Here is a 25,490-nt window from a genome sequence, read left to right as displayed (position 1 = left end):
GGAAGCGGTGTAGCGGCGAGATCGGATTATGAGGGAACAATACATACAAACAAAAAGGAAGGATGTAGAATACTAGCATCTTTCATACGTTACACTACAGTCAGTATCATGGACTCATGGTTTCTCGGGAGTCAATTTTTTTCTTAAATTACACTTTTCTCGAGAGAGGAAACTTTGGTTGGGAGCGAGAGAGACAGTCATGAGTCATCAATCCTTCTCCATAGTCAAATCTAATCACTCTCTTTTTCGACCATACGATTCCCGGTTATTAGCTCTTCAGATTTCGAAATCCACCTGAGGGTTTCCGTTTTTTTCCTGGAGCGCAATGGAGGAGGAGCTGCTCAAGAAGATGCTTGAGCTAGAGCAAAGTCAGGAGCTTCTAAAGCAGGAGATGTCTAGGCTCAAGCTCTCCACGGAGCTTAGGCAGCCGTCGCATCCGGTGTTGCCGCGTCGGCCGTTGAGACGTATCCAGGGATCGATGAATTCGAATCCATCGCCCGGGAAGTTCACTGATAAACAGTATTTGAATATTTTGCAGTCGTTGGCTCAGTCTGTTCATGTCTTAGATCTCAATACGCGAATTATCTTTTGGTTAGTACTTCTTTTTTTTTTTTTTGGAATTGTATAGTCAATCGTTATGATTATGGTGACATGATTGTTCTCAGGAATGCCATGTCGGAAAAGCTTTATGGGTACTCTGCTGCAGAAGTAGTTGGGCGGAACCCAGTACATGTTATTGTAGATGATCAGAATGCTGCCTTTGCCTTGAATGTTGCTCGACGTTGTGCCAATGGAGAAAGCTGGACAGGGGAGTTTCCTGTCAAGACCAAATCAGGAAAGATCTTTTCAGCTGTCACTACGTGTTCTCCCTTTTATGATGATAACGGCACTGTTGTTGGTATCATTTCTATCACAAGTGACATTGCACCCTATCTCAACCCGAGACTCTCTTTGCCTAGATTGAAGCCGCAAGAACCTGAGAGGAAACTTGGTTTGGACTCCAAAGGAGCTGTTATATCGAAACCTGGCCTCGACTCTGATCAGCCTATACAAGTTTCTATAGCATCAAAGATATCAAGTTTGGTTAGTTCAATTGGATGTTGCATATTCTGACCTTTTTTATCTTACTGTTTGCATATTTTGACTAGTGTCAAATTTGCAGGCATCCAAGTTGAGCAACAAAGTCAGGTCAAAAATGCGAGCAGGTGATAACAGTGCCTGTGGGGATAGTCATCATTCAGATCATGATGTATTCGGTGATACTCTCTCTGACCACAGGGACGACGCAGCGTCAAGTGGTGCTAGCACACCAAGAGGGGATTTTATCCAATCTCCTTTTGGTGTTTTCACATGTTACGATGACAAGTTTCCTTCAAAACCCTCCAAAGATTCCAGTGATAGAAAGCCTGCAATCCATAAGGTTCCCACCTCAAAAGCTGAAGAATGGATGGTAAAGAAAGGTTTGTCACGTCCATGGAAAGGGAATGAGCAAGAAGGTTCAAGAGTAAGGCCTACTCATTCTGTATGGTCTTGGGTAGAAAATGAACAAGAGAAAGATAAGTACCACCAGATTTATCCCTCTGCTGGTGTTAAGTCTGAAAGCCATGGCTCTGAAAGTAATAAGCCTACTGATGACGAAGCTTCTAATATGTGGTCTTCCTCTATAAATGCAAACAGCACAAACAGCGCTAGTAGTTGCGGCAGTACCAGTAGGAGTGTTATGGACAAGGTTGATATAGATAGCGATCCCTTGGAACATGAAATTTTATGGGATGATTTGACAATCGGGGAACAAATTGGACGAGGTAGTTTACTTCATAAACAGATTATCTCGTTGCCAGTCCATTCTTTATAACATCATACATGTTACTAATATATGTGATTTTCTGTGTCTGTTTAGCTAAAATGCTCCAATAATTTTCCATTGTACAGGTTCATGTGGAACTGTCTATCACGGTATCTGGTTTGGATCTGTACGTTTTAGCTCCTGGCGATATTGTAGAATCTACATTTGTTGATTTATTCACGCTTCCATGGTAAAATAAAATTCAAGTTCAGATATCTTTCTTATTGAGAGTTGCTAATGTCACCGCAGGATGTAGCTGTGAAAGTGTTCTCCAAACAAGAATATTCAGAATCAGTCATAAAGTCTTTTGAAAAAGAGGTACTGGTTTTGATCTTTTATCCATAATGATTGCTCTGAGTGTAGTTTTGGCAAAAGACAGTTGATATTTTCATTGGTTTTTAGTAGAACATCCAAACATTCAAGTTATTATATTGTTCTTACTTTTACTTTGAAGGTATCGCTGATGAAAAGACTTCGACATCCTAACGTTCTGCTGTTTATGGGAGCTGTGACTTCACCCCAGCGTCTCTGTATAGTGTCAGAGTTCGTTCCACGGTTCGCTCTCATCTCTTTTCTTTCTTTGTGTTGTTGGACTTTCACGTCATAGCTCCTAATCATTTGAATTATAATTTTCAGTGGAAGTCTCTTCCGTCTACTGCAGAGAAGTATGTCGAAACTTGATTGGAGGCGACGTATCAACATGGCCTTGGACATTGTGAGTATTAGTTATATGTTCATTAGACATTTAATTATGAGTTGCTCTATGTGACTACTTGTTTGTATTTTTCTTGTAAATCTTCTTGTTAACTCTATTTGACTCGGTCACCGTACATCTCATACACCATATTACATGATTCTTCAAACAGGCTCGCGGTATGAATTATCTTCACTGTTGTAGTCCACCCATCATCCACCGTGATCTGAAGTCGTCAAATTTGCTGGTAGACAGGAACTGGACCGTTAAGGTAACAGGTCATCTTGAATGAGTTTGGTTTTCCTTAATCTTTCTAAAACTAAAATAAAGATTTCGGTACAAATTATCTTCTTATTTAAATGGTCTCCAAACTGGAACTAGAAACATCGTCAACTTACAGTGATATCTATAACAGGTAGCTGACTTTGGTCTTTCGCGTATTAAGCATCAGACATACCTAACTAGCAAGTCGGGAAAGGGAACGGTACTGGACTACTCTTTTCGATTTGAATCCGGATTTATAGTCAACCTCCCGAAATGATCTTGCTTGGCTTTTCACTTGTAATGCAGCCTCAATGGATGGCACCTGAAGTTCTTCGAAATGAGTCTGCTGATGAGAAGTATATTCTCGTGTTCTGTTTGGTTAAATTCCCAGATTACTTGTTTTTCTAGCCTCAATCGCTAACTAGCTCCATTTCTTTGAGACAGGTCTGACATTTATAGCTTTGGAGTAGTATTATGGGAGCTTGCCACAGAGAAGATCCCATGGGAAAATCTCAACTCGATGCAGGTATCTTTCTGAGCGATAGAACAATGAAAGTGTTTTCACTTACAATTGTTCCTAGAAATCACATATTTGGTCAAAACTTACATGTTTTGCTCTATCAATGAAGCTGACAAATAATAAGAATCTCTATGCCAAAAGATTGGTTTCAGGGTAAACCTCTATTAAAAATCCATCTAGTTTCAGGTGACTATAAATAAATTGTACTAATTAGGAAGGTATGAATCATAAACACCATTATACTTACTGTAATGTGTAAACAAGTGAATTGTGCTGTTACACACATACACTTTGAAATACCTGCAGGTGATCGGAGCTGTGGGGTTCATGAACCAGAGGCTGGAAATTCCAAAGGACACTGATCCTGATTGGATCTCATTAATAGAGAGCTGTTGGCACAGGTAAATTAACATATTGAACATTGCATAATCCTTGCTAAAGAATACAACCTTTCATTATCACGGTTCTCCTTGATTTAGATGTTCAACATAAGTCACAGCTAACAGTGACATTATTTTGCGTTGGTATTTCTGTTTATCCCACACTGCAGCGATACAAAGCTGAGACCCACATTCCAAGAACTGCTGGAGAAACTACGAGACCTGCAAAGAAAGTATATGATACAGAGAAACTAAGTGACCTCCCAAGAAAGAATTCAATACAGTTCCAAGCGACTCGTGCTGCGTTACTTTACAACCCTCTCCTCAAGGAGAATAATGCAAAACAAAGTTGACATATATCTCTTATGCTTATTTGTTCCTTGAGGCACCGCTTCAAGACTCAAAGACTGTTCATAAAAACAAAGAAAGATCGAGAATTGATCTGCTTTTAGCAGCAACGAGTGGAACCATGATATGGTGGGGTGCACATGTCTTCCATCACTAAACAAGGTTATGGCGTGGGGGATGTCATTTCTTTCTAATGATGCAAGCGTGATCTTGAGGCCTCAGATTGTTTGGTTTGACTTTGTCAAACAGAAACAGAGTGACAAGATGGAGCTGCTTTAGAAATCTGCACGGTCTAACCTTCCTGCAGTGAAGTACATGGAATACGCAGTCCAAGTACACGCTCTTTAAAGCAAACAACCTCGTACTCAACGTCAACGAGCTATTATATATCTCTTCTTGAACCTTCTAGCAAGTAGTAGGATGTTCACTAAGCAAGAGATTGGTTATCGCAGCGGGCTCTTCCTCCTCGCTAGATCCATCGGGTAACTCTCCTAACCGGACACATTCATCTTGTTCATGAAGCAATTTGAATTTGTTAGATCCACGAATATAAATGGTCGCAGGCAGCAGACATTCGACAAAAAAGAGACCGAAAGCAGCCATTGTACACGAGTGGGAAGATGTCTTATACTCCAACCGATACCTATTTGTGTTTTCGTTTGCGATTTCCCCATAACCACCACCACCCCACCCCCCGCTGGGTTTTTAGTATTCTTACAACGTCTCAGTAAATTTTCTTAAGTATGTACGTATTATATGTTGAGAGACTTGAGAACGTAACCAATTTCAAAGAATCATATGACAGTTCACAGTTGGATAAATTTATTTAAATGTTCGACGTATTACTAATAAAGAATTTAAGCTTTTTCCTTCAACGATAAGTTATTGAAAACAAATATCTTGAATCGGTCATATCCAAATACCATGCCACCATGGAAAGTTAGCATTTTTATTTAATGAAGAAAGATATCAGCCAAAAAAGGAATTTGACGAAAATACGTTTTCAATATAAAAAGGTGAGTTTAGTTGCCGATATTTTGGCCGACAGAGAAGATAGCCGATTGCAATTTTGGAGTTGAAGCAGTGGCCACGAGTTTAGTTTATTTTCTTGCGATTTTGTTATTATTATTATTTTTAATAATAATTTTCAGTATTATGTGTATTTTTTTATATATATTCGAATTTGAAATAAAAAATGTAGAAGTTCCTCTGCTTACGATGGATTATAGTTGTCAACAGTATCTAGACACCGCATCTTTCTTACGTATTTATGTGATTTTATTACAGGTGATTGGTAACAAAAACAAATTGTCGAGTACCACCAATAAAATAGAACCGGCCAACCTTCTCTTTTGATCTTTTCTCTCTAACGTTCCAAATTTTAGGTCAAACCTTTGTATCCATTCATAATATTATACGTCTTTTTAAATTCAGATAAGTTTCTCGACCATGATTAAACTATTTCTTTTAATAAAAATATCTACCGCAAGATAATAATAAACAAAAACATTTTTTTCCTTCGTGATATAAAATATCTCGTTTCAGTCGATTTTTATATTTACATAAAGTGGCACTACCATAAAATTGTTACGTCCAAATTAAATGATCTTCGATTTTATGAGTAAATAATATTTTGTATTACAAATTTTCTATCTAATTCCACTATTTTTTAAGTTGAACACTTTTATTCTCTCTTATTTTCCCAACCTGATGAACGTATATAAATTAAAAAGACAGATCGAACTTGAATTTGTTCAAGTCACGAATCCTGAAATAATTTCAGTGATATTTCAAGACGACGTTATCGCATGCATGCTAGCGCTTCCAATGATTTCGCTGCTACAATTATGATTGCAGAATTTAGTTTTAGATATGTACGAACGAACATAGAATAATCTTTTTTTAAAAAAATTGTTTGTTAAAGTACATAGAATGAAGATCTATGTAATGAGTTTCAAAAAAATCACAGAGAAATTTGTCCACTCATATTATGAGTTAGGTGCCACAACAAACATGTGATCTAGTGCCTAATAAAAAAAAAACTATTTTGTATTAACATGTTATTAATTAGGTGCTATAATTAATAAAAACCACTTGGTCTAATTGCAAATTAAAGCAAACAAACCGAATCATCGTCCACATGAATCTGTGCTTTTTCAACAAAAATGCTTCTTATTATGTGTTCATTTAGGAAGATTTAGCTCCACAATGAATTAAAGCTTCTTTGCAAATTATATATTATGTATCCTTTGTATCTATGACACTTTTTATATACATAGGACTCCCAAGAAATTAGGAACAAATGTATTCATTTCCTTTGTTCATTCTTCTTTTTCTTTCCATTGAGATAGTTTTGAACAAAAATCTCTCTTATAAGGTAAATAATGCTTATAATAAGGAATAATGAAACGAAAATTACCTAAATTTAAAAGAATCAACATTTACAATTTACAATCTTTACATAATTTTTTTTTCTCCAAAGAATCTAATACAGAATCTACCCAAAAAGAAATAAAAGAAAATTATGATTTTGAGTGTCTAATGGAAAAAGAAACAACAAAATAAAGAAAAATTAACTGGAAATTGAATTATCTAAAAAAAGAAAAATCAAGCAAAGAAGAAGAAGAGAATCAAAAAGAAGTAAAAATGAAAAGAAAAGAAACGTACAAGGAGAAAAAAGGTTTCCATTATTGTTGACTGCTTGAGAAAAAAAGGTTAAACGTTTCTCTCGCGTCATTTCAATTCCATTTTCTCTACTTTTGTTCTTCTGTTAGGGAGCGAGAGATTAGATAGTCAAAATCAAATCGACATGGATTAAGCACTTAGCAGCTTCTTCAAGGTCCGATTCATCTCGAAACGGTCCCCGATTCTACTCGATCGGAGGAGTAGTTGTTGTTGTGGTAGGGTTTACCCATTTTGGAGCGCAATGGAGAATCCACCTGCGGAGGAGCTGCTGAAGAAGATACTTGAGCTAGAGGAGAGTCAGGAGCATCTCAAGCAGGAGATGTCTAGGCTTAAGGTATCTACGGAGCTTAGACAGCGATCGCATTCGGTGTCTCCTCATCGTCCGGCGAGGAGAAACATCGGAGAGGGAGCTCCGTCTTGGAGGAAAAGCGGTGCCGCCTCGTTTCGTAACGCGTCGCCGTTGCGGAAGGAGAGCCGTATCCAGAATTCGATGAGATTGAGGTCTGAAGTTGGTGGCGGGGGACCATCTGCTGGGAAATTCACTGATAAACAGTATTTGAATATTTTGCAGTCGATGGCACAAGCTGTTCATGCCTTCGATCTTAATATGCGGATTATCTTTTGGTTAGTAGTTCCATCTTGTGAATGCAGTTTATGCTAGATTCTAATTAGGGAGTAAGATGTGATGTCATTGATTTGCATTCTAGTTTTGCATTTTTTCAATTTGTTATTCCTTCAGATTCCAATTCGATTACTTAATTGTTTCAGGAATGCTATGGCGGAAAAGGTTTATGGGTACTCTGCAGCAGAAGCACTTGGGGAGAACCCTATTAATGTTATTGCAGATGATCGGGACGCTGCCTTTGCAATGAATATTGCTCGACGTTGTGTCCGTGGAGAGAGCTGGACTGGTGAGTTTCCTGTTAAGAGCAAATCAGGGGATAGATTTTCAGCTGTCACTACCTGTTCCCCTTTCTATGATGATGATGGTGCTCTTATGGGGATCATTTGTATCACCAGTAACACGGCACCGTATCTGAACCCAAGAATCTCTTTGGCTAAATTGAAGGCGCAAGAAGAAGGTGAAACGAGCTCTATCCCTGCAAGGAATAGTTTTGCCTCTAAACTTGGCTTGGATTCCAGAGGAGCTGTTATATCGAAACTTGGCCTTGACTCTGATCAGCCTATACAAGTTGCTATAGCATCAAAGATCTCAGATTTGGTTAGTTCAATTGTAGGTTGCATATCCTCACCTTTTATCTTACTGTTACACATTGTGACCAGTGTTAAAATTGCAGGCATCCAAGGTCAGCAACAAGGTCAGGTCGAAAATGCGAGCAGGTGATAATAGTGCCACACTCTCGGAGGGTGGCAGTGGGGATAGTCATCAAAAAGATCATAATGTCTTCGGTGCTACTCTTGTTGACCACAGGGACGATGCAGCATCAAGTGGTGCCAGCACACCAAGAGGGGATTTTATCCAGTCTCCTTTTGGTGTATTCACATGTAATGATGAGAAGTTTGTTTCGAAACCCTTCAAAGATTCCAGTGATGAGAGTGATGGAAAGCCTGCAATCCATAAGGTTCTCACCTCAAAAGCTGAAGAGTGGATGGTAAAGAAAGGTTTGTCATGGCCATGGAAAGGGAATGAGCAGGAAGGTTCAAAAGGAAGACCTACAAATTCTGTTTGGCCTTGGGTACAGAATGAACAAAAGAAAGAGAGGTGTCACCAGATTAATCCCTCTGCTGGTGTTCAGTATGAAAGCCATGCCTTTGAAAGTAATAAGCCTATCAATAATGAGGCTTCTAGTTTGTGGTCTTCCCCTATAAATGCAAACAGTACAAGCAGCGCTAGTAGCTGCGGAAGTACCAGCAGCAGTGTTATGAACAAGGTTGATACTGATAGCGAAGGCTTGGAATATGAAATTTTATGGGATGATTTGACAATTGGAGAACAAGTCGGACAAGGTTATTTATTCCCTCAAGCCTGACACATCCATTCTTTATAACATAATATTTTTTATGTGATATTCTGTCTCCGTTCTGCTAACATGCAGTAATTTCCATTTTACAGGTTCATGTGGAACTGTTTATCACGGTCTCTGGTTTGGATCTGTATGTTTTTTGGCTTCTGGTGATATTGTAGATGCATTTGTTGATTTATACGTGCATCCCTAAGAAAAAAGGAATTCGCAAGTTCAAAAAATCTGTCTAATTAGGAGCTGCTAATGTCACCGCAGGATGTAGCTGTAAAAGTGTTCTCCAAACAAGAATATTCAGCAGAGGTCATAGAATCTTTTAAACAAGAGGTATTGTTTTTGATCTTTCTTACTAATCAGTGCTGTGAGTTTAGTTTTGGCATAAGACAGTTGACATATTTATTGGTTTTTAGTATAACCAAAATATTGATTTTTTCTTTCATCTCTTAGTAGTCAGATTGCTTCTTCAACGACAACAATTTTCTGTACTAAAGCATATTCACTTACGAACTGCATCTTACTGAAGAATGAATCATTTCCGAAAACAGCTAATTCCAAATATTTATGTTGGTCTTGTTTTATTGTAAAGGTATTGTTGATGAAAAGACTTAGACACCCTAACGTCCTGCTGTTTATGGGAGCTGTGACTTCACCCCAGCGTCTCTGTATAGTGTCAGAGTTCCTTCCACGGTTCGGTCTCATCTCTTTTGGTTACTACTCTCACTTTCGTTTTTCTTCTTTTGGACCTCATGCCATACCTCTGATCTATGCCCATAATCATTTGAATTACTATTTGCAGTGGAAGTCTCTTCCGTCTACTACAGAAGAGCACGTCAAAACTGGATTGGAGGCGGCGTATCCATATGGCCTTGGACATTGTAAGTATTAGTTGCACATTCACTTGACATGTAACTTTTCCATTTCTATGAGCATTGGCAGTTGCATGTGGACAATGTTCTAAGTCTGAGCTACTCTATTTGTTTACTTCTTTGTATTTGTCTTGTGATCATTCTTTTCCCCTCCTATTTGACTCAGTCAACGTACATCTCATCCAGCATATTACATGATTCTTCACACAGGCTCGCGGTATGAATTATCTTCACCATTGTAGTCCACCCATTATCCATCGTGATCTGAAGTCATCAAATCTGCTGGTAGACAAGAACTGGACCGTTAAGGTAAGATATTCACCTTGAGACACTTTTACTTTCCTGTAATCTAGATGGATGATGATCAGTGAATCACTACATAGCTTTCTAAAACGAAAATTTAACTTTAGAGAAATAAATCGTCTTATGTGAATGAACTGGAATAGTAAGACTCAGATCTCCAAAATGGAACTAGTAACATCGTCAACTTACCTGGATATCCCTACAGGTAGCTGACTTTGGTCTCTCGCGTATCAAGCATGAAACATACCTAACCAGCAAGTCTGGGAAGGGAACGGTACTATACCTGACTCTTATTGATTTCAATCTTCTTTTCTAGTCAATCTCTCACAATGATCTTGATTGAATTTTTACTTGTTCTGCAGCCTCAATGGATGGCACCAGAAGTTCTTCGAAATGAGTCTGCTGATGAGAAGTATATTCTTGTATTCTGTTTTGTTAAGTTCCCTTGATTAATTGTTCTTCTTTTCCTTAAACGTTAATTAGCTCTTCTAATTCGTTGATACAGATCTGACATTTACAGCTTTGGAGTAGTATTATGGGAGCTTGCCACCGAGAAGATCCCATGGGAAACTCTCAACTCTATGCAGGTATCATTTTTGATAGATAGAGAAATAATAAGAAAGCGTCTCCAAGTGACACTTTGTCCTAGAAATCTAAAAATCGGGAAAGTTTCACTTAAAAACTACATTCTATGTTCTGTCAATTATGCTAAAACAAATAACTAGAATCTTTATGTCAGAAGAATAGTTCCAGGGTCGATATGTTAAAATCCGTTGTACTAATTAAGACTTGAGAGTTAAGAGAGTGGGAACCATAAAAACGATTGTACTTGCTGTAAAATGTAAAGATACAAGTGAAGTGTGTTCTTTATATATAGTCATACTATACCACATCGCTACGAATTTGATGTCCTAACTCCTAATTCCATTGCACGACTTGATTGCCGAAAACTTCCAATTTCAGTTTCACTGCATATCCTCTCTCTATACACGAATCAAGTATGACGAGATGCTTATTTGAAATATGTGCAGGTGATTGGAGCTGTGGGGTTCATGGACCAGAGGCTGGAAATCCCAAAAGACATTGATCCTCGTTGGATCTCATTAATGGAGAGCTGTTGGCACAGGTACATTAACATATTGAACACTGCATAATCCGTGTGTAGCCTTTAATTATTATGGTTCTCCTTGATTTAGGTGTTCTACATGTTACATAGCTGATGCTGACATTGATTTGTGTTTTTATTTTGGTCTGTCCACGCGGCAGTGATACAAAGCTGAGACCCACATTCCAAGAACTGATGGATAAATTAAGAGACCTGCAAAGAAAGTATATGATACAGTTCCAAGCGACTCGTGCTGCGTTATCTGACAATTCTCTTCTCAAGGACAACTAATTAAAATAAAAGTTGAGCCTTTTTACCTTTTTGTTCCTCAATGCCATGCTTCAAGACTCAAAGACGTTCATGAGAACAGAGAAAGATAGAGAATGGGTCTGTTTGAGCAGTAGTACCAGTGGGTTGATGTGTAATTACAGCGTGGAGGAGACCTATAAGCAGAGACTGCCACTGAAATTATGGGAGTTGTGTTGTGATGTATTTGGGTCATTACACAAACTACCAAAAGAAACGTATTGCTCAGGTTAGTTACTGTAATTCTGGTGGTCGGTTCTGGTCTCTATTTCTCTGGTGGAAGCTTAAAGAAAGTGCGTGAAAGGGATTTGATGTGAAGTTGCAAAGTTGGGTAGGTTGGGCAAGAGATTGGATTGCATATATTATTCTTACTAAACATTTATGCGATCAAGTGTGGTAGAACCATTTGATGATATTTTGTACAGAGGAAAAAAAAGGGAGTTTGGAACTCTAGTTCTGAGAGAATATTGTAACACCAATTTTTTTTGGAACAGACATTTATTGGGGGATTTATGTAATCTATACCTACGTTGAAAGGTTGTCAAATTAGAAGTTATCACTAACCTACAGGTTGATCAACAAACTTCTTGTTTCAATGAATACCTTCGTTTGGAAGTTCTCGTTGTGCATCAGTCTAATTCAAACTTTTTCTAGAAACTTGAATGTATTTCTATTTTGTTTTGCTTTGAAGTAGTACTGTACCAATGTTCCATGATTATCCCACAAGCTTTTTACAGCTCCAAGACCAAGTAAACGAAGAACACATTCTTATATCTTGATAATAAGATTGAACTTCAAACTTCAGGTAGAACCACAAAACACCACCCCAGAATCGATTGTAACTGTATTCAGGGCTTCTCAGAGAGATCGGTTCAGCAATAGACAATTTTAACTCGGTTAAATATTAGGAGACTTGCTCTCAACCTCTCAAACATACAAAAAACCTTGGAAGTAAAGAATGGTCCTGCTCCATCATAGAGGATATCGTGAAAGCAATTGCCTAGTCGCAGCAACCGCATCACCTTTGTGCTCCCTTAGAGTTCTTTCCGCCACATTCTTTTCTATCTGCTCATTTACAATGGTGACAAACTTCAGAACTTTGTGAACACATGCATAGAAGAAGCTAATAAAAAGAAGCTAACCTCAAGTTCGTTTACAATAAACTCAACATCTGCAGGATTGATCTTCACAGAGGCCAGTTCTTTCTCCCTGCATAAAGTTCCAATACTTTGTCAATCAAATACAACGAAAAGTCTAATCTTTTCCGAAAGATGATATTGACTCGTAAATCACATTCAATCACTTATTAATAATAAGTTCTACTTGTTTTGTTGATCATTCTCGCTGTGTTTTCTCTAGTAAAAGCTATTACAGCACAACTGATATCTGGCGTCAATACTATCTAGATGTGAGTAATTTCAAAAAAACAAACAGATTCTCCAAAATTGACACTCTTGGTCTAAATAGATAGACTTAAGTGTTGCCAAGCCCCAAAAAAACAGATAAACACCAATTTGTACAGAGAGATTAGCTACAGTTTGAACTACAAGTGTAACGCAGTAATCAAATTAATCAAGTTAATTCTGAATTAGGAATGGAAACAAACGAGTTTGACTTATGTTACAGCTTCATTAAGCATTGCTAATAATCTCCTATTTCAGAATTTAGAACACGGGAAAAGCTTAGAGTTTTTACCTCAACCTCTTAGCATTCAGATCAGCCTCCCTAGAAGCAGCAATCGAAGCCATAGCCTGAAACACGATACCGACTTTTCAATTTACTAATCGAGCTAAAAAAATTTCGGAATTCCTAATATTTTCAGAAATCAGGACACGAAAGAGTTACATACCGATTGAACACGAGAGGAATCGAGCTGGCGATCCTCGACACGATCGGTGAGCTTGTCGAAAGCTTTGCTTTGTTGCTGCAAGTCCTTTGAATCAACCGCTATCTCAGCCCCAGCTTCCTCTGCTCCCTCCATTGCTTCAATTTCTTCTCTTCTCTCTTTCGACTTCTTTCAGTTTCGGTGAAGAAAATTTCCGGCAACAGAGATTTTGAGGTTCGATAGTGTTTCAAGCTTCGACGTTAGAAACCCTAAAGGCTAATTCTATCGGGTGAGGCTGGAACCAAACCGGCTAAACAATACCACAACCGAACCGAATTCCGGTTTAGTAGGTTAATTTTGCGATGAGCGAGAACGATCTATATTGGGCCTTGAATAAAAATAGTTATCGGCCCTTAAGCCCATGTAAGAAGCGTACTACAAATAAAATTATCTTGCTTGATAGTTTTGTAGTTCACTCACTATTTCACATTTTCGAAAACTGACAAGCTCCAAATTTGAAAACATTGGAGAGAGATGAAGGAAATTCAAATTCCCAGGAAAAGCTTCGCGCGCTCATCAGAACTCGGAGCTAAGAGACTCAAGGATCCTGAGATGAAGAATCGGAAGGTAATTTTATTAGATCGATCCTTAAAATCGCCATTGTTTTCTTCTTCCCACATCGTTCTACTCAAATTCGAATCAATGCTTCTCTGAACTGAAGGTTACGACGGAGAAGAGACAGATCGCAACATTTTCCGACGTATCTTTTGAAAGCACGAAGGATCCGATGGATTTTAGTCCGATCTCTCAGATTTCTGGTGCGATCTCTGATTCCGAGGCTGAGGTATATGCTTCGCTCCAATGTTTTAGTTAGGTTTAGTTTCCATCGAAGTTTTTCGTTGTGTTGCTTTGTAAACGCTCAGATCCGTTAAGATTAGATGTTAAATTTTCGAAAATTGAATCGATTTTGTCTGCGCTTGATGACGAATTGGAAAGATTAAACCTCAATTTTAGCCATTATGTGTCTGGGTACTGATTACTGGCTCGAATTATGTTGTTCTCTCCTCAGAGTGTTATTCAAGGATCGAGCCTAGACTTAATGTCAACCCCAGAGATTTGTCTTCCGGCTGATGATTCTCCAGTTTCAACCATTACTAGTGTGGAGGCTCGTATTGACACGTCTTCTACTGATCGGATCCAGTCGATTGTGGACTTGCCCGCTTCTGTGCAATCCTTGCGTGGGGAGATCAATGAGCTGAAAAAACTGATCTGTTCAGTTGACAATTCTGCAGAAATTAACTGGGTCGATAGAGTTGTTACTGTGAAATTCCGCATTGTGCTTTTGAGTTTCATTCTTTGGGCTATCTTAGCTGCGATTGTGGTCTTCTTCAGCTCAGGAGAGGAACGTGCTTACCGTGGACCACTTCCAACATGATTCTTCAAGGTAATTCACTTTACGTTTCTTACCTTTGTCACATTGATTCTGGTTTCCTTCTCATAGGATGATAACAATAATAATTTCAACGTTGCATAAGATTGGGGTTGTATACTGATCTGCCTTCAATAGCACATTTATCCTGTTTGTCATTTTATGTTGCATCTCTGCTAATGAAGGTCACAGCTGTTTAGTTTAAGTTGGCTATTAGCACCTCTTGAACTTCAACACTATTAACATATTTCAACTACTGGGATGTGTCTACCAAAGGAAAGATCAGTTCTAACATTGTTTTTTATTTTTTTTTTAGAATTCACTCTTTAAAAATAACTGCAACACACGTTCTCTAGTAAAAGTAAGTACAGATATCTCAGTGAAGTCTTATGCGGTTGAAATGCTACCTTCTTCTCTCTGTGTCCTTTTTGTTGAATGTTAAACTTCCTAAGCCTTCTGATTGAATGTTTTAAATTTAGCTCATGCTAGGCCCAAACCAAGTAGTCTCTCACTAGATCCATTGGTAGGTTGAGAGTGAGTTTGCAAGTAGGCCTCATAAGCAGCTAGTTAGTCTCATTCCTAAGTCCTAACCAATGATTGATCCCTAAAATTTTATTGGCACAACTGATATGACACTTGATCGTCTCATCTATGGTGACTTGTGTTATCCAAATGCAAAGTCTTCTCTCCATCACACATTTGATACATAGGCTTCTGTAGCATTTAAGTTGCTAGGTTCTAATATACCTTGATGTGTTCCATTCTTAGCTCTGTTTGATACAATGTAATGCAACCCCACCTAATTTATTTGCTTCATATATATAGCATGCTTGTTTCTATGTGCATCTCAAATCGATAGGTTATATAGATCTTACCAAGACATGTGCTAGCCTTTGTTTCCATTCTCATGCAAGCTGTTCTTTACATTTTTGTATATTAAGCCAGACAAATCCTATGGAAAGTCCAGCCTGTTAAGCTTTTTGGGTAATTACTTGATTTGATCTTTCACAACTATTAGGATAAACTCTTCGAGGTATTAGGTTAGGTTTATTCTCCATTATGGATAATGGTACAAAGATTAGGATTTAGAAACTAGTCCTGTATATAGAAAATGAATGACAGAATAATCCAGACTGGTGTTTGGCTTTTCTACTGGAGATTAATATAGTAGTAGGCCACTAAACACCAGAGAATATACTAATATATGCCATGTATTAAAGAGAAGCAGCTCTTGTTGGTTTACTTTTGAAGTAAAGTTTCTGTGTGATTAAAGAAAAATCCGGCTTAGTGATTTAAATTAGTGGAAACCAATTAGAAGAGTTTTGTTTGTTTCTCTTAATCAGTCTTGTCCTTGTGTCTTGACATTGATTAATGACCATATTTTGTGTATTACGTAATCAATGGTCTATATCATTTTTCTTGCTTACTTTCGTGGCGTTTGTATAGTTCAGTCTATGACTTTTTTGTGAGAAACTGAGTCTTGCTTTCGAATTGGATTCCCACTATAGATTTAGGAGTAATTATTTTTCACGTGTATGATGAAAAGCTGGTATTAAACCTAGGCAAATCATGGGTTGGAAATTCAGCTTTTCGATTCACAACAAAGATTGTCATTGGTCAAGTAATTGTCACGTTTGCTCAGTGTTGTTGGTAAAACAATGATGGCAACTTAAGAGTTAGGCTTCCAAATGCTTATAAATTAGTGTACGTAATCTAACAATAATCATATTTCTACTATTTAAACAGGATTTGGCTGCTATCACTGTGAGAAACCAGGGACAAAAAATCAACTACTTCTGATGAAGCGAAACACATAGAAGTTGGAAATATCATTTGAAAAAAGAAAAAACTACACAGGTTAGTGTTTTCATATTTGCCTCTGAAAAGTGTTGTTAAGTTGATGTTAAATTTACCAAAAGACTATTAATCATTTCATATTAGCAATCCAAAATAGACCCGTTGAAAAAACAATGATTGAGCATCATCATCTGTTAATCTAATCAATACTTCCCTTTTTCTTCCTTTAAAAAGAAACTAGTCCTTCTTCTTCCATTGTCTGTCGTTCACTTAGTTTATTTGGTGTCTAGAATTAGGGAGGCAATCTCTGTGCCACCTTCATCATACTTAATAGTTAGTTTTCCTTTCCTTATCAACTTTTTTCATTAATATAATAAGAAAAAACTCATTACATCCGAGATACATAATGATTTGCAAATAAATTTGAAAACCTTAGATAGCTGGAATTATGATTTACAGTAGTAAATTTTCATAGTAACAAATTTGAACTTCCAATCCGAAATATATTTATTTCTATTAATGGAAGATAACAATTACAGCCAGCAACCTTTGTGATACATGTTTTTTTTGTTGTTGTTGTTGAAGTAGAGCCCATGAGAATTACGCAAATCGCAGATTCGAATAGTGGTTTCTTTGACTCAGTTCGTAAAACAGATAATTCATTAGGTTGCTTTGTTCTTCACCAACAAATTTTCTGCTTGATTCTAAAGTATAAATTGAGAAAATTTAAGTATCTAAATCGAAAATATATTCTTAAATTCGAAGTAGATAAACTATTTTATTGTAAGTGACACTTTAGTGAATAATTGGATATGTTGTTTCTTATCATTAATTTGTCATGTGGAATCATTCTAGCTTATAACTTTCTAAGGTACAGAGAATATGCCACGTTACTGACACAATTATTAACCCTTAGCCCTTAGGTTAAATGAATACTATTATCTATGAAGCATTGCGCATTGCGCTCTGTTTCTAACATCCTTTCCACCCGCCTAAAAACATCTTAATACAGTATATATACCATTGTGGTACTTTTATGTCTAACATAAACTAAGATAGGTATTTTCCATTTTAACTGCTGATCAAACTCAACATAGTGAACAGTACAAACAAAAATCAAACTAACAGTAACTTTTCTAGAAAATTAGTTTGAACGTAGCTAGCTTTATTTATATATGAATTAACCCAATGGAGAAGTTCAGAAGCTCCTTTTTTCAGCAGGATATATGAATAAAATGACGCCACTCCCTTATACTTTACCCAACAATCTATTAATCTTATATCTACTTATACATATACACAAAATTTAATGAAATTTTATTCATACATATTGATAGATACACATACAAAACTTTTTTTTGATAAAATACAGGAGTTAATTTCAGTGATCTTTTCTTTACAGGGAAAGAAAAAAAAGCCGTAAAGAGAGGCAGTGCCACTAACCCTACATCGCACATGCATTTCGTTTGGTATATTACTTTATGCGTAAAGTAGTATTTTAAATACAATTCCAATATTTACGAAATCATTGCACTGAATACAAAATCCAAAGTTTTGAGTTTTTGGCCCCTCTCTTTTTGCCCTGTCAGTCCATTAAACGACCACTATAAGTCGTAAATGGATTTCTCCAATAGTAATATGACACGTCATCCTTTCGTTTGAATCTACCTTCCTCCTCCATTCCACCAAAGTATCGGCCTTTATACAAGTTTGTTTGTTTTCTCTTTTCGTAAACATCTTTAGATATCAATAAGCTAATTTAGTAATTAAGATTGTACCCTAAATTGATTGGAAACTATCGTTATGGATGCTCTACCCACATTAGGATCTTTGTAGCATTTCTATTATGTATTTTACTCTCTATTTAGATTATGTCTACAAAAGATCGAAAACTCGTGATTGTAAGAAATTTTGTATATAAATTTCTTTCTAAAATCTCTGTCAAGAGGGTAAGTTTAAAAAAATAATTGTGAACTAATCAACGTGGAACAAAACTTTTTAAGTATAATCATAATTCATAAACATTGCTTCAAGTCACAATGATGTCTCTGTCTCTCATTATTCCAAAACCATTAGAGGTTATAGAGCCAGTTAATTATAACTTATCAATTCCACTAGTGTTGAGAATGAAATTATTTGTTTCTTGGTGGTATTCACGAATTCTCTTTATCATGCATTACAAATGCCACTTTCGTATCTGGCTAAAACAACAAATACTAAAAAACAAATTGACAAAACGACGCCGCTTATTAACTGCTACATCTAAAACGGGGCCGTTTGTTAACTGCTACGTCTCGTGATAGTTGATACCTCTCTCCCTTTATATATCTTCCTCTTCTTCTCCCTTCCATTATTCTCCACAATTTCATAACTTTCTTCCGCTCAACTTCAGATAAATTCGGATTCTGTAGCTCTTTCAATACGACTGCGGAGATCAGAGCCAATTATTTGGTTATGGCGTCTCTGATCTCAGATATTGAACCGCCGACGAGTACTACTTCAGATCTCGTTCGGAGAAAGAAGAGATCCTCTGCTTCATCCGCCGCATCGTCTCGTTCAAGCGCATCTTCCGTCTCCGGTGAGATTCACGCGCGATGGCGATCGGAGAAGCAACAACGGATCTACTCAGCCAAACTGTTCCAAGCGCTCCAACAAGTCCGCCTCAACTCTTCCGCCTCAACATCATCATCTCCAACGGCTCAGAAACGAGGAAAGGCCGTCCGTGAAGCCGCCGATCGAGCTCTTGCCGTTTCCGCTCGGGGAAGAACACTCTGGAGCAGAGCGATCTTAGCTAATCGGATCAAACTGAAATTTCGTAAACAGAGACGTCCTCGAGCTACGATGGCGATTCCGGCCATGACTACGGTGGTTAGTAGCAGCAGCAACAGATCGAGAAAACGGAGAGTGTCGGTGTTGAGATTGAATAAGAAGAGTATACCGGATGTTAACCGGAAAGTACGTGTTCTAGGCCGGTTAGTTCCCGGTTGCGGTAAACAATCCGTACCGGTGATTCTAGAAGAAGCAACTGATTATATTCAGGCTCTGGAGATGCAAGTGAGAGCCATGAACTCTTTAGTTCAGCTTCTCTCCTCCTACGGCTCAGCTCCTCCACCGATTTGATGAGGTTAAAATCGTCTTTTTAATTCTACCATCTCTCGATCTTTCACAGCTTATGTGTATATAGAAGATTCGGTTTGATTATAATCTGTAACTACTCTTCCCAACCGCTGATTCTTCTCTGCTACAAGTAAAAGTAAATTTTGAACCGAGTCTTCCCATTTTTACGATCCTCAAGTCTAAATTAAGTATATGATTGATTAATAAAGTCTTTACCATTAGGGTTCAAATCGTAGTTGGATTATTTGATTTAGATTGATGAATTCGTTGTTGATCAAAAAAAAAATAAGATTGATGAATTCGTTATTGGAGTTAGTGGGAAAATGGGTTCCTCTTTTAACCTCATAGTATGTGATAACTAAACCAATATGGAACTTTTGATGTACTTTTAGTTCATTCAATATGGCTTTGTACTATATCATCTTATGTACTATATGAAATTTCAACATGAAATAGATTTGTACTGCAATAAAGTGGAAAGAAAATAATTTCCCATTTAGAATTTTAAAATACATTATAGTAGATGTAGGAAGATAATGGGTTAACTTTAGTTTTGATTATGGTAGCATGTGATGATGCATTAGAGAATGAATGGAATGATACATTCAAATTCATTGAATTGAATGATGACTGATGAGATTGATCTGTCACTCAATCATCTACTCGCTTTATTGCCCCTCCTTTGAATCCCATTTTTGATACTTATAGGTTGTTTGTCTTCTTTTTCTTTTCTTTTCCTTATTTCACAAGAAATATAAAGGAAAAAAAGAAGAAAAAAGATTAAATTAGCTAATAATTCCCTGTTACTAAATAAGTTTTCTCAAACACTAATCTGCAGTTCTGCACGTACTGTATATCCTTCAATATTCATCACGAAGCAAAACTGAATAACCTGTAGTTAAAATTGACTTAACAGGAGTTTGATTCATTAGCTTAATTAATATACGAATTTCTGTGATAGGGATATGATTTAAGAACACTGGAGTATGACTAGGCGACAACAAGAGACAAGTGACGACAAAAGCAAAAAATATTTAAAACATAGAGAGAAGTGACCTTAAAAGTATGAGGAGGCACATGGGAGTGGCCATGCCTTTGTCCTCTTGTTTCTTTTTAAGCCTTCTCTTATTAACTTGCACGACAACTCTTTTCATCACATATTTCATAAGTTATATTATTATTGCCAAAAGGGACAAACTATTAGAGAAAATAAACCGCAACATTGTAGAAGATTGGATTAAAACTCGCCAACACACTATTAGAGAAACTTGCCCAGATAAAATTATGTCCATGTCGAACACAGTTATAACCAAGGAGCCTAATTCCCAAAAAATGATTTTTATATTTGGAAACCATCCATTGCAGATACTCCTGGAGGTTTCTCCTAGTCTTCAGTGCCGAAGATTTCACGACAAAAGAAGACTTGAAAATCTCGATACTCTTTTGCGGAACTTTCCCACCGCGACACAAAGAGATCACTCCACAGAGATATGAGGCAGCTTTGAGTCCTTTAGACGCGGCTTTTGCAAACATTCGATCCCTTTCTCTTCATCAACAATATTACTGAATAGGTAAAAGCACTTCACAATTCCTTCACGAGCCACTGCTTCCGTGTTTCCGCTCTCTCTGCATCTCTTGAGAAAACTCTAGCTTTAGTTATAGGTCATCGTTTGCGGTTTTGATTTCGTCGAGGCAGACGTGTTCGAGAACTTGAGGGTCGTTGCAGAGATTATGTAATGATTTGCATACGAGGCTGAAGTTGAACAAGCTTGAGTGAAGAAAGAGCCACGCGTGGCAAGATCTCCTTCACAACCACTTCTTCTGGGAGAGACTCCATTTTATAGTGATTTGAGAAATGATATTTTAATTTAGGGTTTCAACTTAGACGTTTGCTTATTAAATTGTGTGAATAAATAAATATATATATATATATATATATATATATATATATATATATCATTAATAAATAAATAAACGATAAGAGTAACCTTAAAAATCTAGTTGAACCCTAAACCCTATGGCTAATATATACAATGTAATATATTATTCCTCTAATCATCTTTTAGAAATTTTTTATTATTTTTAATTTACACATAAATCAATATCTTTTTCAGATATAGTTTTATCTACATTGTATGTAATACCTCCATGTTGCTACACGTTAACACTTGCATATTTGTTACTCAATCTAATTAAGCAGGAATTAAAAACAACGGTTAACCGGAAAACTTTTACTATTTATCCATTCAGTATTATCTTATAGCTCAAATTACTTTTAGTTTTTACATATAGGATATAACTCTCACACACGTAAAATACGATTAAATTTAAATTCAAACTAGGACACTTATCTAATCTAGTGTTATCTGAATTCATAGAGTGTTAGAAGAATTAGGAAACGTTTTTTAATCAATAACATCATTTTTGGGAATAATATGTTTATCAAATATAAACCTACCCAAAGAAAAAAAAAATCACCAACAAATATAGTACGAATTAAGATTCATAAACGTGTTCCGGAATCCAAAAGATCGAAAGTTTTGGATAAGTAAGATATTCACAAATATTCATTTTTAAAATTCAAAATATTCGATAAATACAAGCGATCTTCCGGAACAGATCTTAAATACGATAAACAATTAATATATTTTAGAAATAAGATCGGTGGCAATTAATAATTATGCTCTAGCGAAGACGTTTCGTGATAACTGTGAACATTAGAGGTTAAGTGACGACAAGTGATCGAGAGAGACAGAGAGAGCCAAAAGGAGAAACTACAAAAATGGCGAAACCGGAAGAAGTATCAGTCCCGATCTTCACATCTCTTGAGCCTGTCTACGGCGAAGGATCTCTGCTCCAAGAAGCTACACAACGATTCGATGTTTTGAAGGCCAATTTCAACGATGTCTTCGGTGCTTCTCCCCAACTCTTCGCTCGCTCTCCTGGTAAATAATCTCGGGTTTTTGAATTTTTGCAAAAATTGGAATTTCGTTGACTTTGAGATGAATTGGTTTCTAATTATTGTATCGATGTCTGCAATTTTGGTATTTGGATGATGACATCAGATGATCTTCTGTTTGGAATTGTTGGATATGATTGTGAAAATAGATGGTGAAGGTGTTTGTTATATTTTGTGTGTAGGAAGAGTGAATCTGATAGGAGAGCACATTGACTATGAAGGATACTCAGTGTTGCCGATGGCTATTCGTCAGGATACAATTATAGCGATTCGGAAATGTGAGGATCAAAAGCAGCTTCGGATTGCAAATGTTAATGATAAGTACACTATGTGTACATATCCTGCCGATCCTGACCAGGTAATGTATCTGTGTTGCATTCTCCTGTTTGTCACAGACAATATAGTTGAGATCCTGGAGTCCTAGAATACTACTGGCTTACTTTACTTATCGTACGTGTTAATTTTGCAGGAAATTGACTTGAAGAATCACAAATGGGGGCATTACTTCATATGCGCGTAAGGGGTTTCGTTTGGAGCTTTGGTGTCTATCAGGAACTGAGAGATCTCAATATTTTTTGTCCCTGAGTTGCCTTTGATTCATTACAGGTACAAAGGATTTCATGAGTATGCAAAGTCAAAAGGTGTGAATCTTGGTTCACCAGTTGGACTTGATGTGCTTGTTGATGGAATTGTTCCTACAGGTATATGCATCATGATACTTACGGAACAGAAAAACTTATCATTTCAAATAAAGTTTATCAGTTTACTTTCAAGCTGTAACTGGAGTGTCTCGATTTTTAGGTTCTGGGTTGTCAAGTTCTGCTGCATTTGTTTGCTCAGCAACAATTGCTATTATGGCTGTCTTTGGTCATAACTTTGAGAAGGTATTATTAAGCAATCGTGCTCTGTGAAAGGACTTTCATAAATCTCTTGTTGATTATTGAAATTTCCAAGTTCTCTCTGCCTTTCAGAAAGAACTTGCACAGCTTACATGTGAATGTGAAAGACACATTGGAACACAATCTGGTGGGATGGACCAGGTCATAATTTTTTCTCAAATAATCCATGATTTATCACCTTCACACATAATTATCTCTTATTTGGATTGATCAATTTTTAATCATTTCAATAGGCAATCTCTATAATGGCTAAAACTGGATTTGCTGAGCTTATTGACTTCAACCCAGTCCGCGCAACTGATGTGAAACTCCCTGATGGAGGGAGTTTTGTAATTGCACATTCTCTTGCAGAGTCGCAGAAGGCGGTCACGGCTGCTAAGAATTACAATAACAGGGTCGTTGAATGTCGACTTGCTTCGGTTAGTCATTGCATAACTTTCCTGCTGCAATATCTTAACTCTGTTTGGTAGTTGCGTATGATTCTCTCTTTACCATGTGGCTTTGTAGATCATACTTGGTGTTAAGCTCGGAATGGAACCAAAAGAAGCAATATCAAAAGTTAAGACTCTTTCTGATGTGGAGGGATTATGTGTGTCATTCGCTGGTGATCGTGGGTCATCTGATCCTCTTCTTGCTGTTAAGGTACGCATCAATTATTCATTGCCAAAACTGGCGGTTTGATGTTAAATTATCTCTCTGTGTATCAGTTGATCTCTAATGTTTTGGAAGATATTTAGGGTTATATGCTTCTTGTCTATGCTTCAGGAATATCTGAAAGAAGAACCATACACGGCTGAGGAGATTGAGAAAATCCTAGAGGAGAAATTACCATCAATCGTGAACAATGATCCAACATCTTTGGCTGTACTCAATGCTGCCACGCATTTCAAATTGCATCAGGTAAAGTGTACAACTCTGTGGAATATTGTGTTTTTTCTTACCCTGACTCTTAATAATAATGGTCTGCTGCTTACGGTCATCAACAGAGAGCTGCACACGTTTATTCCGAAGCCCGGAGGGTTCATGGTTTCAAGGACACAGTTAATTCAAACTTAAGGTGAGACCGATTTTCGACATGGAACTTCTGATTAAATCTTTACAGGAACCTTGATACTTTTGAAATATAAACTGTGTGCAGTGACGAAGAGAAGTTAAAGAAACTTGGTGATCTCATGAATGAAAGCCATTACAGCTGCAGTGTCCTATACGAGTGCAGGTGCATAAATTTAAGATCCAATGTTAAGAGTGAAACTGTTTAATGTGAAAAGGATTGATTTTGAATTTGGTGAAATCGTGCAGTTGCCCCGAGCTAGAAGAACTTGTTCAAGTTTGCAAGGAGAATGGAGCACTTGGAGCAAGACTGACCGGAGCTGGATGGGGCGGTTGCGCTGTGGCCTTGGTCAAGGAATTTGACGTTACTCAATTCATTCCAGCAGTCAAGGTAATAGATAGCTTCCTTATGGTTGGTTGTATAGGACAATAACGTTATTGTTACATATTTTTTTTGAGTAAAAGAAATGGAGTTGTGGTATTTATACAGGAGAAGTACTACAAAAAGAGAGTAGAGAAAGGAGTGGTAAAAAAAGAAGATATGGAGCTTTACCTCTTTGCCTCCAAGCCTTCAAGTGGTGCTGCCATCTTCAACCTCTAAACACATCTCTCTCCCTCCTTATTAATTTTACTCAAATCCGAATTGTTTGCAGCAATTGTGCCCATTGAATTCCCAGCTTCATTTTTAATAAATATTTTTGAATAATATGTAGGAGTTGACGACAATAATAAATTGAAGTTTCATTCACAATTTTTTCTGCATTTTTTCAGAGTTTTATACTGTAACTAGCAAAAGTACTCATTTGCAATTTTAATGTAATTCTTAATTCTAAATTTTATTATTTTCACTCTTAAATTCACCTGATACACAATAATTTAGTAATTTATCTAATCTCATGGTTACTATTATTTCTCAAGTTGTAAACTAATAAAGAAAATATAACAGAATTTGTATAGATACGCTGTTACTTTAGAGGCACGTACAATATATAAGAAATTGAGAGGAGGTTTGTACAGCAGAAATGGTTGAATAGAACTACAAGTGTATTACGTTTAAAGAAGAAGACAGTAAACACTGCCACGTAAGCTAGCCCAAAAGGGGATATTTTTTTTTT

General features: G+C 37.0%; 6 protein-coding genes and 1 long non-coding RNA gene across 18 annotated transcripts; 5 read left to right on the top strand and 2 right to left on the bottom strand.

Moving 5' to 3' along the window:
* Nucleotides 1–29: 29 nt before the first annotated feature.
* On the top strand, nucleotides 30–4,748 carry AT3G06630 (protein kinase family protein). Of its 7 annotated transcripts, none has more exons than NM_001337667.1 (13): nucleotides 30–591; nucleotides 666–1,083; nucleotides 1,163–1,805; nucleotides 1,933–1,973; nucleotides 2,096–2,164; nucleotides 2,301–2,401; nucleotides 2,483–2,561; nucleotides 2,713–2,811; nucleotides 2,956–3,024; nucleotides 3,111–3,160; nucleotides 3,249–3,330; nucleotides 3,631–3,725; nucleotides 3,875–4,748. In NM_001337667.1, exons 1-13 carry the CDS (start codon nucleotides 326–328, stop codon nucleotides 3,957–3,959), a joined length of 2,097 nt encoding a protein of 698 aa, NP_001326620.1. In that variant the 5' UTR covers nucleotides 30–325; the 3' UTR covers nucleotides 3,960–4,748. The 7 variants fall into 7 exon arrangements, with proteins under 7 accessions (NP_001326620.1, NP_001326622.1, NP_001326624.1 ...); NM_001337670.1 differs by having other exon boundaries at nucleotides 96–591; nucleotides 3,249–3,542; nucleotides 3,875–4,741; NM_001337669.1 differs by having other exon boundaries at nucleotides 96–591; nucleotides 3,249–3,725; nucleotides 3,875–4,741.
* On the bottom strand, nucleotides 3,754–5,149 carry AT3G01865. The gene is made up of 2 exons (NR_140867.1): nucleotides 4,454–5,149; nucleotides 3,754–3,923 (listed from the first exon to the last, which is right to left on the bottom strand). It is a non-coding gene; the product is annotated as an other RNA (long non-coding RNA).
* A 1,550-nt stretch (nucleotides 5,150–6,699) lies between these two features.
* On the top strand, nucleotides 6,700–11,986 carry AT3G06620 (PAS domain-containing protein tyrosine kinase family protein). Its single transcript, NM_111538.4, has 13 exons — nucleotides 6,700–7,361; nucleotides 7,506–7,959; nucleotides 8,036–8,705; nucleotides 8,812–8,852; nucleotides 8,978–9,046; nucleotides 9,306–9,406; nucleotides 9,516–9,594; nucleotides 9,796–9,894; nucleotides 10,094–10,162; nucleotides 10,251–10,300; nucleotides 10,394–10,475; nucleotides 10,920–11,014; nucleotides 11,155–11,986. Exons 1-13 carry the CDS (start codon nucleotides 6,979–6,981, stop codon nucleotides 11,282–11,284), a joined length of 2,322 nt encoding a protein of 773 aa, NP_187314.1. The 5' UTR covers nucleotides 6,700–6,978; the 3' UTR covers nucleotides 11,285–11,986.
* Nucleotides 11,964–13,502, bottom strand: AT3G06610 (DNA-binding enhancer protein-like protein). Its single transcript, NM_111537.5, has 4 exons — nucleotides 13,149–13,502; nucleotides 12,995–13,050; nucleotides 12,442–12,508; nucleotides 11,964–12,364 (listed from the first exon to the last, which is right to left on the bottom strand). The coding sequence occupies exons 1-4, from the start codon at nucleotides 13,278–13,280 to the stop codon at nucleotides 12,272–12,274; spliced, it is 348 nt and encodes a 115-aa protein (NP_566288.1). The 5' UTR covers nucleotides 13,281–13,502; the 3' UTR covers nucleotides 11,964–12,271.
* Nucleotides 13,503–13,531: 29 nt separating this feature from the next.
* On the top strand, nucleotides 13,532–18,494 carry AT3G06600 (uncharacterized protein). Of its 3 annotated transcripts, NM_001337666.1 has the most exons (5): nucleotides 13,604–13,751; nucleotides 13,846–13,968; nucleotides 14,194–14,568; nucleotides 16,300–16,410; nucleotides 17,753–18,494. In NM_001337666.1, exons 1-3 carry the CDS (start codon nucleotides 13,659–13,661, stop codon nucleotides 14,557–14,559), a joined length of 582 nt encoding a protein of 193 aa, NP_001327815.1. In that variant the 5' UTR covers nucleotides 13,604–13,658; the 3' UTR covers nucleotides 14,560–14,568; nucleotides 16,300–16,410; nucleotides 17,753–18,494. The 3 variants fall into 3 exon arrangements, with proteins under 3 accessions (NP_187312.1, NP_001327815.1, NP_001118593.1); NM_001125121.2 differs by lacking the exon at nucleotides 17,753–18,494 and having other exon boundaries at nucleotides 16,300–16,639; NM_111536.3 differs by lacking the exons at nucleotides 16,300–16,410; nucleotides 17,753–18,494 and having other exon boundaries at nucleotides 13,532–13,751; nucleotides 14,194–14,765.
* On the top strand, nucleotides 18,451–21,424 carry AT3G06590 (basic helix-loop-helix (bHLH) DNA-binding superfamily protein). Of its 4 annotated transcripts, NM_001337665.1 has the most exons (3): nucleotides 18,451–19,474; nucleotides 20,429–21,038; nucleotides 21,118–21,370. In NM_001337665.1, exon 1 carries the CDS (start codon nucleotides 18,805–18,807, stop codon nucleotides 19,468–19,470), a length of 666 nt encoding a protein of 221 aa, NP_001325895.1. In that variant the 5' UTR covers nucleotides 18,451–18,804; the 3' UTR covers nucleotides 19,471–19,474; nucleotides 20,429–21,038; nucleotides 21,118–21,370. The 4 variants fall into 4 exon arrangements, with proteins under 4 accessions (NP_001325895.1, NP_001325894.1, NP_566287.1 ...); NM_001337664.1 differs by having other exon boundaries at nucleotides 18,451–21,038; NM_202510.1 differs by having other exon boundaries at nucleotides 18,710–19,474; nucleotides 20,429–21,424.
* Nucleotides 21,425–21,969: 545 nt separating this feature from the next.
* On the top strand, nucleotides 21,970–25,217 carry GALK (Mevalonate/galactokinase family protein). Its single transcript, NM_111534.4, has 13 exons — nucleotides 21,970–22,412; nucleotides 22,609–22,784; nucleotides 22,896–22,942; nucleotides 23,033–23,127; nucleotides 23,228–23,310; nucleotides 23,398–23,466; nucleotides 23,559–23,744; nucleotides 23,833–23,967; nucleotides 24,091–24,225; nucleotides 24,312–24,382; nucleotides 24,464–24,541; nucleotides 24,625–24,766; nucleotides 24,866–25,217. The coding sequence occupies exons 1-13, from the start codon at nucleotides 22,250–22,252 to the stop codon at nucleotides 24,974–24,976; spliced, it is 1,491 nt and encodes a 496-aa protein (NP_187310.1). The 5' UTR covers nucleotides 21,970–22,249; the 3' UTR covers nucleotides 24,977–25,217.
* Nucleotides 25,218–25,490: the final 273 nt, after the last annotated feature.

The sequence above is a fragment of the Arabidopsis thaliana genome, chromosome 3 (genome assembly GCF_000001735.4).
Source record: "Arabidopsis thaliana chromosome 3, partial sequence".
Classification (NCBI taxonomy): Eukaryota; Viridiplantae; Streptophyta; class Magnoliopsida; order Brassicales; family Brassicaceae; genus Arabidopsis; species Arabidopsis thaliana.
Note: the sequence above shows the minus strand (reverse complement) of the source record. Positions and strands in the feature narration are given on the sequence as shown.

What these genes read in the sequence shown, in the direction of transcription:
- AT3G06630 (NM_001337667.1), top strand. Translation starts at nt 326, where the DNA reads ATGGAGGAGGAGCTGCTCAAGAAGATGCTTGAGCTAGAGCAAAGTCAG. An exon ending in AATACGCGAATTATCTTTTG is followed by an intron (nt 592 to 665) that starts GTTAGTACTTCT and finishes GATTGTTCTCAG; the next exon opens with GAATGCCATGTCGGAAAAGC. An exon ending in ATAGAGAGCTGTTGGCACAG is followed by an intron (nt 3,726 to 3,874) that starts GTAAATTAACAT and finishes CCCACACTGCAG; the next exon opens with CGATACAAAGCTGAGACCCA.
- AT3G06620 (NM_111538.4), top strand. Translation starts at nt 6,979, where the DNA reads ATGGAGAATCCACCTGCGGAGGAGCTGCTGAAGAAGATACTTGAGCTA. An exon ending in TAGAATCTTTTAAACAAGAG is followed by an intron (nt 9,047 to 9,305) that starts GTATTGTTTTTG and finishes TTTATTGTAAAG; the next exon opens with GTATTGTTGATGAAAAGACT. An exon ending in GCAAGTCTGGGAAGGGAACG is followed by an intron (nt 10,163 to 10,250) that starts GTACTATACCTG and finishes CTTGTTCTGCAG; the next exon opens with CCTCAATGGATGGCACCAGA.
- AT3G06610 (NM_111537.5), bottom strand. Translation starts at nt 13,280, where the DNA reads ATGGAGGGAGCAGAGGAAGCTGGGGCTGAGATAGCGGTTGATTCAAAG. An exon ending in ATTCCTCTCGTGTTCAATCG is followed by an intron (nt 13,051 to 13,148) that starts GTATGTAACTCT and finishes ATCGTGTTTCAG; the next exon opens with GCTATGGCTTCGATTGCTGC. An exon ending in CTGAATGCTAAGAGGTTGAG is followed by an intron (nt 12,509 to 12,994) that starts GTAAAAACTCTA and finishes AACTTTATGCAG; the next exon opens with GGAGAAAGAACTGGCCTCTG.
- AT3G06600 (NM_001337666.1), top strand. Translation starts at nt 13,659, where the DNA reads ATGAAGGAAATTCAAATTCCCAGGAAAAGCTTCGCGCGCTCATCAGAA. An exon ending in CTGAGATGAAGAATCGGAAG is followed by an intron (nt 13,752 to 13,845) that starts GTAATTTTATTA and finishes TCTGAACTGAAG; the next exon opens with GTTACGACGGAGAAGAGACA. An exon ending in TCTCTGATTCCGAGGCTGAG is followed by an intron (nt 13,969 to 14,193) that starts GTATATGCTTCG and finishes TTCTCTCCTCAG; the next exon opens with AGTGTTATTCAAGGATCGAG.
- AT3G06590 (NM_202510.1), top strand. Translation starts at nt 18,805, where the DNA reads ATGGCGTCTCTGATCTCAGATATTGAACCGCCGACGAGTACTACTTCA.
- GALK (NM_111534.4), top strand. Translation starts at nt 22,250, where the DNA reads ATGGCGAAACCGGAAGAAGTATCAGTCCCGATCTTCACATCTCTTGAG. An exon ending in ACTCTTCGCTCGCTCTCCTG is followed by an intron (nt 22,413 to 22,608) that starts GTAAATAATCTC and finishes TTTTGTGTGTAG; the next exon opens with GAAGAGTGAATCTGATAGGA. An exon ending in ACAGTTAATTCAAACTTAAG is followed by an intron (nt 24,383 to 24,463) that starts GTGAGACCGATT and finishes AACTGTGTGCAG; the next exon opens with TGACGAAGAGAAGTTAAAGA.